Below are 13,408 nucleotides of genomic sequence, written 5' to 3'. Positions count from 1 at the left end.
TCTATAACAAAGGGAGATCTAACGATACTTATACACTGTACCAAAAAGCTGTACATTATAATATAAAACAAATAATTACCCAGGGCACATTGCCATAAGGGGAACTAAAACTGAGACACTATGGCTGCAAAAAAGGTATCAAGCTGAATAAACAGCTAAAGATACTAGGGAAAGACCATTCAGTGAGCTCCTTTGTTTTGGCCTCAGACCATAAGAGGCCCTCACCATCAAAGAACCTTAGAGAGCACTCCTCTCCTAACTCCATGATGGAGGATGATAACTCCCAAGATCAAGAAGCATCTACACATGTGCCTATGTCTTTATTATCCTCCTTGGCATCCAAGCAGGACATTGCAGATATTGTCAGGACTTGCATGAGAGAAGAAATGGCAGAAAATTAAACAAGACATACACACTTTGGGCTTTAGAGTTGAAGCCATTGAAGACCAGTCAGACATGGTAAAGGAGGAGATCACAAGCATACAAGATCAAGTAACTCTACAAGCCTCTGTTATAGAAGACCTTAGTGACAAACTTGAAGACCTTGAGAACAGGGGTCGGCGAAAGAACCTCAGAATTAGGGGGATTCCTGAATCAGTTCTCCCGAAAGATTTCTACACCTACTTCGCATCTCTGTTTGCTCACCTAAAGGGATCGCAACAGCCAGTTGACATGCCCTGGGACAGGGCCCACAGAGCGCTAAGACCGAAACCTCCTGACACGGCACCACCCAGGGATGTCATCATGAAATTTAAAAATTTTCTGGATAAGGAAGAAATACTGCCACTGTCTAGGAAACATCAACCTGTTTCCTAGACAGTGTCAGTATTTCTTCCTTATCCAGGTTCAGGGGGACGGTATAACAATTTTACACTGATTTGTCCCCGAGGACTTTGCAAAGACGCAGAGAATTGGCACCTTTGACCAAACTACTAAGAGATAAGAAAATCTTATACCGATGGGGATTCCCCTTTCATTTGTATGTACTACGGGACACGAGAAGATTGATATGTAGAAAAATCTCAGAAGCCCCAGAATTCTGCCGAGCCTTGAATCTGGACCCACCAGACTTCCCATCTACGGATAACCAGCATTATTTCTCAACAAGAAAGAAGAAGAGGTTACAATCAGAGAAGTGGCTACCAGCACCCTCAAGAGTAAATGGGAAATCTTTCTCGCAAGGAGCCCCACCAGAGAAGAAAAAAGCAAATACCTCAGTTACTGGTGATGGAACTTGACTAACTCACATAAAGGTCAAGGGTTTAAGAAGAACTTTCTACTGGAAACGGGTAACTAACCATAGACTTCAATAGGTATACTCCCGTTTATGTTTCCTAAGATCTGAGAGACTGTTCATATGTGATGCTTTTTTTTTTGTCTTTTTATGTGTTTTCTCAATGCAACTTTAATCTACATTTTTTAAAAATTGCAATCCTGGTTTACTGAAGAGTGGTATACTAAATCCTTTTTGTTGTGCCACCTACTGTAAACAATAAAATATGATGGAGGGGGTGACTTCTCTTCCCATCATACAGGCATGCAGTAGACTCACTGTAATCAGTGCTAATTCAGCCTGACCCCCTCTAAAGTAAGGTCCCGTGGTTGAACATGGTTCTAATGCTTGTCTCTAGATACAGAAGAGGCATTACTTTATTTCTGTTTGTTATACATTTGTTATGTTCCGGTTTGTTTTTTTGTGTTAATTTCCTAGAAGGTTTACATTGTTTACAGGTTAGTTACCAAGGTGGGGTAAAAGTATTGCATAAGGTGGGATATTGCACATGGTATGTTTTACTGAAATTTACTACTCTGCTTACCAATGGATACCCCAAATAGAATACTTAAATTTATCACACAAAATGTTAAAGGTCTTAATTCACCGGCCAAAAGATCTGTGGCAATGTCGGATTTCCATAAAAGAAAAGGGGATATCTTATTCCTGCAGGAGACGCATTTTAAGCGCTCCCATGAGCCGAAATATATGAGCTCCTATTATAATCGGCATTTCCACAGCTCTGGCACCTCAAAAGATGTGGAGGAAGCATTCTTTTACATAAGGCTATCCCCTTCCAGCACATTCAAACTTACACTGATACAGACAGCCGATTCCTGGGAGTCTTTGGACTGTTGTATGGTAGACCAGTGACATTAATCAATGTTTATGCGCCCAATACTCAACAACTTCCCTTCTATAGGAAAACATAGCTAAAGGGTTAATTTTTATAGGAGGGGACCTTAATAGTCCCATGCACCCGGAGGTAAACAGCTCCAACCTGAATCCCAGCACATCTAAACGCACACTTAAACACTTATGGAAAATGATGAGGGATTACAATTTTTACGATATTTGGAGGTTTATTAACCCAGATAAGAGGGAATGCACTTTCTTTTCCTCCCAAAATAGGACTTATAGCTGACTAGACTATCTACTTACAAATCAGATAGGTCTGGAACACATCAAGAATGCAGGGATTACCCATACAGTATGGTCAGACCACTCAGCGGTCTTCTTTGATATTGCATGGCCCCATACCCCGGTCACCCCATATGTCTGGAAGTTGGATGATTAATTATTGAAGGGGGAAGCACAATTTACCAAAACTCAGAAAGCATTACAGGAATATTTTACATTCAACTCTACGAGAGATACCAATCCCATCACAGACTGGGAAGCACACAAATGCTTTATGAGAGGGGAATTCACAAAAAGAAAAGCCCAAATTAAAAGATTAGAAAGACAGAAATACCTAGATCTCACCTCAAAACTATCAGATTTAGAACATAAATATAAGCAGAATCAGGATGATCAATCCGTGAAACAGGCACTCCAGAACACTAGAAAAGCCCTCCATGATATGTTACTACAAGAATACACAGTCACCACATCTAACTTTAGGCAGAGATTTTTTTACGAAGGAAATAGGGCAGGCAAACTGTTGGCAAGGGCCCTAAAAATAAAAAAAAATTAAAACCTTTATACGCGAAATAAAAACATCTAAGAACACAAAAGTCCACTCCACCAAAGATATTCTTTCACAATTTGAAGAATACTATACACAGTTATATAACATTACTCACAAAGTAGATGGCCCATACACTGCCCTAGACATACAAACATATTTGCAAGGACTTCCCCTCCCTACACTGGAAAGTGAGCAAGTAGCAGATTTAGAGGCCCCAATCACCTCAGAAGAGATAAAAGTAGCAATCCATGACCTTAATCCCGGCAAAAGCCCTGCCTAGATGGTTTTTCCACCCAATACTATAAAGCCCTTGCTCCAATACTGATTCCTCACCTGCTCAAAATTTTTAAGACGACCATAACCCATTCCCTCAGATTATGCTGGAGGCACATATAACGGTGCTTTCAAAACCTGGAAAACCCCCTGATACACCCCAAAACTTTAGACCCATTTCACTATTAAATGTGGATGTAAAATTGTTTGCTAAGATCCTGGCCTTACGGATCAATAAAATTCTCCTTCAACTAATACATATGAATCAAGTAGGTTTCACCCCTCACAGAGAAGCGAAGGACAATACCATTAAAATATTGAACCTGCTCGAATATACACAAACTTGTAATGTCCCATCAATCTTCTTGGCTATGGATGCAGAAAAGGCCTTTGATAGACTGAATTGGGCCTTTTTGAGAGGTACATCGATGAGATGCGGAATGGGAGAGGGTTTTCTAAATAAAATATTTACACTATACAACACCCTTACAGCTAAAATCAAACTAAATGATTCCCTACCCAATAAGGTCCTGATTAATAATGGAACTAGACAGGGCTGCCCTTTGTCGCCCATTTTGTTTGTATTGACAATTGAAGTTTTAGCTGCAGCGATCCGAAACAATTCCAATATAAAAGGCATTTAGATCCAAGATACCCAATATAAACAGGCATTATATGCCAATGATATCATATTGACGCTCATGTCTCCGCAACAATCTCTTGCGGCATTAAAAGCCGAATTAGACATATATAGTGAACTCTCTGGTTTTAAAATTAACCCCACTAAATCAGAGCTATTAGGGGTTCATATCCCCAAATTGGAGTTGCAGGAGATTGCAAATAAATACCATTATAATATACAAAACTCCTCTATTAAATACCTAGGGGTTCAAATAACACTTTTATTCCAACAGAATTATCAAACCCTCCTAAACGAAACTCAACAAGAGCTACACAGCTGGGAACATAAAAACCTATCTTGGATAGGAAGAATGGAGGCATTCAAAATGACTAGTCTACTAAAGATTTTATACACATTTCAAACTGTACCCATTCCAGTTCCGCAATCCTATCTGAACACCCACCAAAATACTGTTAACACATATATCTGGCAAAACAAAAGGCCACGGATAGCTAAAAAAATTATGTGTCGAAGCAGGAAAAATGGGGGACTTGGTGTACCCAATCTAACCTATTACAGACAAGCGGCTATTCTCAACCGAATCATAGATTGGTGCAGACATGGGGAACATAAGGAATGGGTTGGATTGGAACAACAATTGGCCAATTGCCTTAATGTGGGTGGGATGTGTTGGGTCAATAAAATACATAGGAACATGAACAAAACACTCCCCCGAGTCATGCTAGAAACATTTAAAATCTGGGACTACATCTCTAATAAGACCACAGGTATTTCATCAAATCCCTCCCCAGTAACACCGATCTTACGCAACCCTGAAATCCCATTGGGAAGACAGCCCGCCCAAGTAGACTTATCTAATATTAATTAATTCCTCCCTGTATATACACTCAAAAGTGATGGAAAACTGAAATCTGAGGAAGAGATAGAGGAACTGATCCCACTATTTGCAAATGACTGGTATATACATCAGCAGTTGTCACATTTTATAAATTACAACCCACAGAAGTCTAACCTACTTAGACTCCTTACATTATTTGAAACCGTTTGCTACTCCCGAACTCCCACTAAGGGAGGTCTGTCACTACTGTATAAATTGTTAATAGACCACCATTCTAGATCCCTGCCCACCTACTGTAGGGTATGGGAATCTGAGCTACAAAGAGAAATCTCACAAAAAGAATGGGCCAAAATCTTTACCAATATGGGAAAATCCCCCTACTCGCTAAGTATTACTGAAACTAATTTAAAACTCTTATATAGATGGTACCTTACTCCGCTTAGACTTTCAAAGATATACACCAATGTAAATAATATATGCTGGAGAGGCTGTGGAGAGGTGGGATCAATGGTACATATTTGGTGGAATTGCCCATATATCAAATAGTATTGGATGGAGGTTAGTGGAGAAATAGAAAAATGTTTATCCTATAAGATTCAGCTAGATCCATTGTTATTGATTTTTAACTATCCTCCCAAGCTGAAATGTAAACTGAGATTAAAATTGTTGTACATAATGACAAATGGGGCTAAGCAGCTGATACCACGATTATGGAAAAGTCCGAAAGTTCCCACGATTACTGAGTTACGGGATCATATCACACAACTACTGACTCTAGAACGACACCATTATGTTCAGTCCCAACAAATAGAGTTCTGTTGTAATATGAAGTTTATATGGGAAGATTATTTGGCGTCACTGTAAACAACTGATTTATTATACTAATTATAGCTACGAATTGTATTAGAACTACTAGGACCTCCATGTACCCAGTATTTCAAGATATGTTTCCAAATGTATTGCTTTACCACAGATTGTTATGTATTTTTCAACAATAAAGGAAATTTTAAAATAAAAAAAAAAAAAAAAAATCAGTGGACAGTGTCGTAAAATTCTACGTATTGAAAGACAAACAAAATTGTGGTAATTAACCCTTAAGTTCAAATTAGGCAACACATAATATATGAAAAAGAATAGTAGTTACAAATCTCAAACTTTTCCTTCAATTGACATTGAACTTTAATTGAATTGATTGAGAAACTATATTGCTTAGAATGAAGGTTTTCTTTTTGTTTTGTTTTTTAAATAAAAAATGGTGATTTTGTGATATTTCTTGCCTTTTTAAATCAGTGCCAGCTGGATGTCTGTTAAAACAGGACAAACCTTCTGACAACAATGCAATCAATCAGCAATTCTTTCTAACATCAACATCTGTTTCAGGGAATTGAGGAATGAATATTCAGCAAAGGGATATTGAGATTATGAAAAATGATTGCGTTTTTTTCTTTCTCTTTTTAGGGCGCCAACGGAAAAGATGGTGCTTTGAAGGACATAAATGTGCGTAACTCACGTCAGTTTATAACCATGTTTACTGTAGTGAACACAACAAAAAGAGATGCTGGCAATTATCGTTGCATGATCCGAACTGAAGGAGGAGTGGGAGTATCAAACTATGCAGAACTTATTGTTAAAGGTACCTTTCAGTTCAACCTCCATACTTTTATTTGACCTGTTTCTTTACCTGATGATGTCATTATTTTGGTTAAATTACTAAAATAACATTTAAAAGGTAATTTTATTGTTCTTTATGATTATGCCATTAAGAGGTTGATCTCAAATTATCTTTTTGTTAATTATCATCTTGTTAAAGTGATATGAAACCCAAAAATTGTATTTTGTGATTTAGACAGAGCATACAATTTTTAAAAAAACTTTCCAATTGACTTCTATCATCAAATTTTCTTTGTTACCATGGTACTCTTTGTTGAAAAGATACCTAGATAGGTGTTTGTAGCACTATATGGCAGAAAATAGTGCTCCAGACATGTACACGCTCTAGAACCTACGTCTCTGCTTTTCAACAAAAGATTACAAGAGAACAATGATAATTTGATAATAGAAGTAAATTATAAAGTTGTTTAAAATTGCAAACTCTATCTTAACCGTGAAAGAAAAGTTTTGGGTTTCATGTCCCTTTAATGGTTAGAGATGAGCCTTTTTTATGTTGAAGGGATCACAATTTGGATTATTATAGCCTATGGTGACTAAATAATCTTGATTTTATTAAAGACAGGAGGCTTCATATTTTGCATCAAATCTTTACTGAATCCAAACAGCAGCAAAGAACACATACAGAGAAAAAAAAATAACCTAGTAACAAGGCTGCACCAATCAGCACACAGCAGTCTAATAAACTGTAATGAACAAGTCCAGCACTTCCTCTTTTCTTTGACCGGAAGACAGCGGAACCAATCAGGAAGAAAACAAACTCCAATGAATATCCATCATAGACCAGAAAAGAACAGTGACACCCAGGAATGGAAAACTCAACAGATGACATGGTCCGAAGATAAATGAGGAAATTAAATCCACAGAGTCACTGAAAGAGAAAACATGAAAAGTAACTACTAATTCCAGAAAGGAATACCAACAGCAATAACATCCTTAGTTGGAATTTCTAGAAAACAAAATCTTTATTAACACATCAAGGGAGGGAACAGAAGGGGGAAAATATTTGCCTCCTGTCTTTAATACAATCAAGATTATTTAGTCACCATAGGCTATAATAATCCAAATTTTATGACAAGGAGGCTTCATATTTTGCATTATTAAAGCACCTACATAAGAATTTCAAATAAAATTAAAAAAAATTGGCAGAGTCGAAGCTCTGATGCCCCTCTTGAAAACCCTGGAGGAGGACCATTTAAACCCCATTTTACCTCTGGGGAGGAGGTTCAATCACCCTTATGTGAAAAGCCCAGGGGAGGGGCTAGCGGTCATCAGGCTTGAGATTTGCCCCTACTAGGGACTGGGAGATAGGGTCTTTCCCAGCTATTTGTGCGCATAAAAAGAGACTCTAATATTAAACTAGATAGAGAGATTAGACGTCAGGGGGACAGGGTTAGAGCAAGTCTCATAGGATTAAAGGATACCTCTGAAAAGAAAAGGATAAAAAGAGAGAAACACAAGGAAAAGAAACGTCCAAAGGAATCATAAAATAAGAAAGTATAACGAAATAAAAACAATAGCGAGAACCAGTGTCGTGCTGAGCAGCGGCTCACATGACTGACCGGAGCTAGTCACTGGTCAGGCATGCGTCCGCGTGAACTCTCAGCACAGCACCGGAGGAGACAGCTGAATAGCATTAAGGGCAAGAATAGATAAAATGATTAGAGGAGTTCAAAGAAGACAGTAGGTAGAACTGAACAGATAAAACAGAACCCCTAAGTGCGACGCCCGGGAGAGGGTCATAAGGCCTTCCAAAGCTGCTTAAGGGTGAACGTGACTGGAGTGTGTTGAGAGGGCTAAATCCGCCTCGAACAATATAGAAAAATATATCTGTCTCATTTATTGCAGATACATACTCCTTACATTGACAGGAAAATAAACTATAATATCACCTCTCTGAACAAAGATAGTATCTCTAAAGGTTAGTGGAGGGCAATCAGATCCCCAGAGAGGTTAACAAAGGGTAGTAAAATGTAGGAAGAACTACACCGCAGTGATCAGTCCCTCTGGCCTTAATAAAAAGATCTAACAAGCTCTTATAAGAACCATCCAGTCTAGGGGTCCTGTACTGGAAAAATTCCAGAAGAGAATAGAGGAAGATTTGACCAATCTGGCATACACTACCAAACTTGGGATTAAGGGTAATCTTAATAATGAGGAGAAAAAAGCACTCAAAAACTTAAGTGAAAACATGAATTTGGTAGTCAGGGCCGCAGACAAGGGTGGTTCTGTTGTCTTAATGGATAGGACATTCTTTGAAAGAGAGGCCCTAAGGCAATTAAATGACCACAAACAATACATTACACTAGACTTCAACCCTACAAACAGATTTCAAAAAGAGCTTTCACACTTGATTGATGATGGGAGGGAAGAGGGCTTTTCGGATGATGGCACTTGTGAATTTTTATATGCGGTGAATCCTAAGGTCCCTACCTTCAACATTCTGCCAAAGGTACACAAGTCCTTGGAGAATGTTGAGGGTAGACCCATCATTAGTGGGATTGACTCCATGTTGGAGCCATTGTCCAAGTGGCTTGATTCGATCCTTCAACCCCTGGTGGGGGAACTTCTTAGTCACCTTAGAGACACCAAGCAACTATTGAAAGAGATAGAAGTAATCCCTTGGAAGGAGGGCTATGGATGGTTATCAGTCGATGTAAAATCGTTATATTCGTCAATCCCACATAACTCTGGGCTGGAATCCATATCCTTCTTTCTAAGGAGATCCACTGGATATAGTGAGAAATTTATTAAATTTATTCTCAGAGTAACTGAGTTCCTGCTAACTCACAACTTCTTTGTATTTGAACGCGTGTTCTATCTCCAGAGATGTGGCACAGCTATGGGGGCCAAATTTGCTCCCTCTTACGCCAACCTATACATGGGTTGGTGGGAGCTGTGCCACATCTTTGGAGATATAAATACATATAGGGGCAATATCGTCTATTATCGTCGGTATATAGACGACCTGTTGTTTATATGGGATGGCAGTCAAAATGAAGCACAAGAGTTTGTAGGGCATCTCAATGTCAATAATGCAAGCCTACAATTCACTCATGAATTTGGGCATTCTAAAATTAATTTTTTAGATGTTACCCTCCTTGGCGAAGGGACTAACTATATAAGGGTAGAGCTCTACAGAAAACCCATAACCAGAAACACCCTATTACACGCACAGAGCAGTCACCCCAAGCAGGTTTTTAAATCGGTACTGAAAGGCCAGTTCACTAGGGTAAAAAGGAACTGTACCAAAACCAGTGAACATTCCAAACATGAGATGGAATTGTGTGAAAAATTCCTCGAGAGGGGGTACCCCGAACAGGACATTATTAGGGCCCGGGATGAAGTAAGGGCCATAGAAAGGGCCAACCTACTCAAGGATAAATTCACAGAAAGTAATACAATATCTGAGCAACTTACATTCGTGACCCAGTTCAGTAAACAGTATTACCAAATATGCAATATTATACGTAGACACATGTCCCTTTTAAAGTCAGATGATGATCTAACACATATTGCAGCACATAAGTTGAGATTCGCCTTCAAGAGGGGCAAAACTATAGGAAACTATGTGGCACCTACACAATTGAAAACGAGTGAGACAAATACATCCTCTTGGCTTAGCTACAAAGGGGTCTATAGATGCAGCTTTAGAAGCTGCATAGCATGTAGTCATGCCAAACTGGGTAATATATTTAGGAGTTCTTACTCTGGTGAGACATTTGCACATAGAGCGCTCTTTAATTGCAGGTCAACTTATGCAGTATAGCTTCTTAACTGTGACACCTGTGACATTCAATATACAGGACAAACGTCTAGACAAGTAAGGACTAGGATAAGGGAACATATAAATGACATCAAAAGGGGTATACTCACCACCCCCCTGGTGAACCACTTCAAGGTTAAACACAATAAAGATCCAGAGACATTATCATGGACGATCATTGAAGTTGTTGGTACAAACAACAGGGGAGGTGACAGGGACACCTTGCTTCTTAAAAGGGAGGTGTTTTGGATACACAGGCTGCACACCAGAATGCCCAATGGGCTGAATTCTGAATATGACCTTATCAATTTCTGGTGTTAGCCTGTGTCCCCATATATATGTACTAATACTATATGTTATATTGGATGAAGTTTATATAGTTACAAAGGGTGAACTATAAACATTATAACATACAGTCATCATAAATGTTTTACTTAGACTAAGTCAGTAATCAAGTTCATTTTATAAGGGATTTTATTAATATTTTTATTATTTGGGTAAATGTAACCACTATTGCCATTTTTCCAGCCTTTCCCTTATGTGGACTATTGTTCGATATCCTCAATTTAGATATTTTCAATACATGAGAGATAGGTAATGATTGTTTACATATGGAGCCAACGATTTTTGTAATGGTACAACTGCACAAAATGCTAAGTAAGCAAGCAGATATATATGATTTTTGCTAAACTAGCTATGTTTTCACATAAAGTAGTACATAATAACAAGATATATATTGAACCATTTCATTGAAGGCTCTTTGGTTATTATGAAAACAAATAAACTGTCCTCATGTGCTTAAGTGGGTTATAAGGAGTTAATTTCCATACAGGGCAGTGTAAATATACATTTTGACCTATAGGTGGAGGTGTGTATCAACCACGTAACAATTTTGTTTTTAACCTATCACAGGTGATCTGTTCTTTTATAAGGCAGGCATAACTCTTACCCTGTAGCTATGATTACGGCTCTTGCCGAAACATGTCAGCAATAGGGTACGTGGGTGACCACTTCTCCACCTAAGCCCTGAGGTTTATGCTTTTCCTAGCATCCGTTGTTGCATTGCATTTTATCACCTGAATAAAGGACATTTGCATTTTTGAAAAACCATCTGGTGCCTACGCTCTTCTTTTCTCTCATTGATACCGTTTGGATATGGTTGAGGCACGGAAGGTAAATTGGCAGTAGAACATTCTCCCCACAAGGTGCCATAAGAACTTGGAATCTTTTCGTGAAGCTGTGGACTCTCCCCGGTTCTGTTTAGTTCACCTGCTCCACATCGTGACGTCACGTTTTCCCCGGATCAGCCGCTCAGACGCTGACACGCTGTAGGGATCCACACGGCTGCTCGACCTCCAGGATATTGTTGATCGCACAGATACCTTCGTGAGAGGATCCGGAGCAGGATATCAGAGGTGGGTCCCCAGAATCAGCTGTTGTCAGTAGCGTGCATACCGGAAGTTTATACTACAGACCACACGGAGCTCATTTATGGGGGAGAGAGTTTTCAAGGCACCTATGTATACATGTGGGACTGACGTGAGTTTATAATTAACACTACCTAGTATTGTGACACAGGTGCTGCATTAACTTTCTTTGAGGAGGTTCAATCACCCTTATGTGAAAAGCCCAGGGGAGGGGCTAGCGGTCATCAGGCTTGAGATTTGCCCCTACTAGGGACTGGGAGATAGGGTCTTTCCCAGCTATTTGTGCTCATAAAAAGAGACTCTAATATTAAACTAGATAGAGAGATTAGACGTCAGGGGGACAGGGTTAGAGCAAGTCTCATAGGATTAAAGGATACCTCTGAAAAGAAATGGATAAAAAGAGAGAAACACAAGGAAAAGAAACGTCCAAAGGAATCATAAAATAAGAAAGTATAACGAAATAAAAACAATAGCGAGAACCAGTGTCGTGCTGAGCAGCGGCTCACATGACCGACCGGAGCTAGTCACTGGTCAGGCATGCGTCCGCGTGAACTCTCAGCACAGCACCGGAGGAGACAGCTGAATAGCATTAAGGGCAAGAATAGATAAAACGATTAGAGGAGTTCAAAGAAGACAGTAGGTAGAACAGAACAGATAAAACAGAACCCCTAAGTGCGACGCCCGGGAGAGGGTCATAAGGCCTTCCAAAGCCGCTTAAGGGCGAACGTGACTGGAGTGTGTTGAGAGGGCTAAATCCGCCTCGAACAATATAGAAAAATATATCTGTCTCATTTATTGCAGATACATACTCCTTACATTGACAGGAAAATAAACTATAATATCACCTCTCTGAACAAAGATAGTATCTCTAAAGGTTAGTGGAGGGCGATCAGATCCCCAGAGAGGTTAACAAAGGGTAGAAAAATGTAGGAAGAACTACACCGCAGTGATCAGTCCCTCTGGCCTTAATAAAAAGATCTAACAAGCTCTTATAAGAACCATCCAACTACACAATATATTTGTATTTGAAATAGCCTATACAGGCTTAATATACTTACCATTGACCTAGTCTAATAACGTACCAGGCTAGGTTTAGAGCTATATCTGAAACGTCTAAAGCAAAAGCTACATTATTAGACCAACATAAGCCCTATAGTCTTACAATAGTTATCTAATAAATATAGCCGTAATATGGGCTAAATAGTTATATATACTTATATATAATGAAAATTAATACAGGCTTTACTGTGTATAATGTAGCCTAAAACAGGGAAATATACTAAATTTAGTATAACCAAATATGGGCTCATTATAAAATATAGCCATAATACTGGCAAATATACTTAAATTTACTATAGCATTATTATATATAGCCTAATACAGGCTAGAAACTTATAATAAGTGATAATGCAGTTAATATCCTAAAATTAGTAAAACCTGAATAATATAATGTAGCCTTAACATAGGCTAATATACTTAAATAATAATCTAAACACAAGCTATTATATAAAATAGCCTTAATATAGGCTAAAATACTATCTTTATGGCTTAAAAAGATAATACAGAATTAATATCTAAAATAAAAAAAATCTTCAAAAGAAATAAAATAGTCTGTTTGCTTTATTATAATAAAGAAGAAAATATAGAATAAATAAAATGCAAAAGAAAGTTGTTGTTTTTTTTTTTACAGGTCCAAAAGTACCGTGATAAAGTAAATAAACAAGAAAAAGTTAGTTAAAATCTAGAAAATAAGATTAAATTATAATTTACAGCGCTGCATACACATTACCACTCAAAGTATAAGGACAACTAATATCAGTTTTACTAAAG

At 38.3% G+C, this 13,408-nt stretch overlaps 1 protein-coding gene across 6 annotated transcripts in view; it reads left to right on the top strand.

Annotated features, from left to right (window-relative positions):
• PTPRM (protein tyrosine phosphatase receptor type M) overlaps window positions 1-13,408 on the top strand; it is a 1,348,209-nt gene that overhangs the window by 479,185 nt on the left and 855,616 nt on the right. For all 6 annotated transcript variants that reach the window (XM_053714931.1, XM_053714930.1, XM_053714929.1 and 3 more), the window contains one exon: window positions 6,176-6,350. In XM_053714931.1, coding sequence (XP_053570906.1) covers window positions 6,176-6,350 — 175 coding nt within the window. The remainder of the gene's footprint in view (window positions 1-6,175; window positions 6,351-13,408) is intronic.

The sequence above is a fragment of the Bombina bombina genome, chromosome 5 (genome assembly GCF_027579735.1).
Source record: "Bombina bombina isolate aBomBom1 chromosome 5, aBomBom1.pri, whole genome shotgun sequence".
Classification (NCBI taxonomy): domain Eukaryota; kingdom Metazoa; phylum Chordata; class Amphibia; order Anura; family Bombinatoridae; genus Bombina; species Bombina bombina.
Note: the sequence above shows the minus strand (reverse complement) of the source record. Positions and strands in the feature narration are given on the sequence as shown.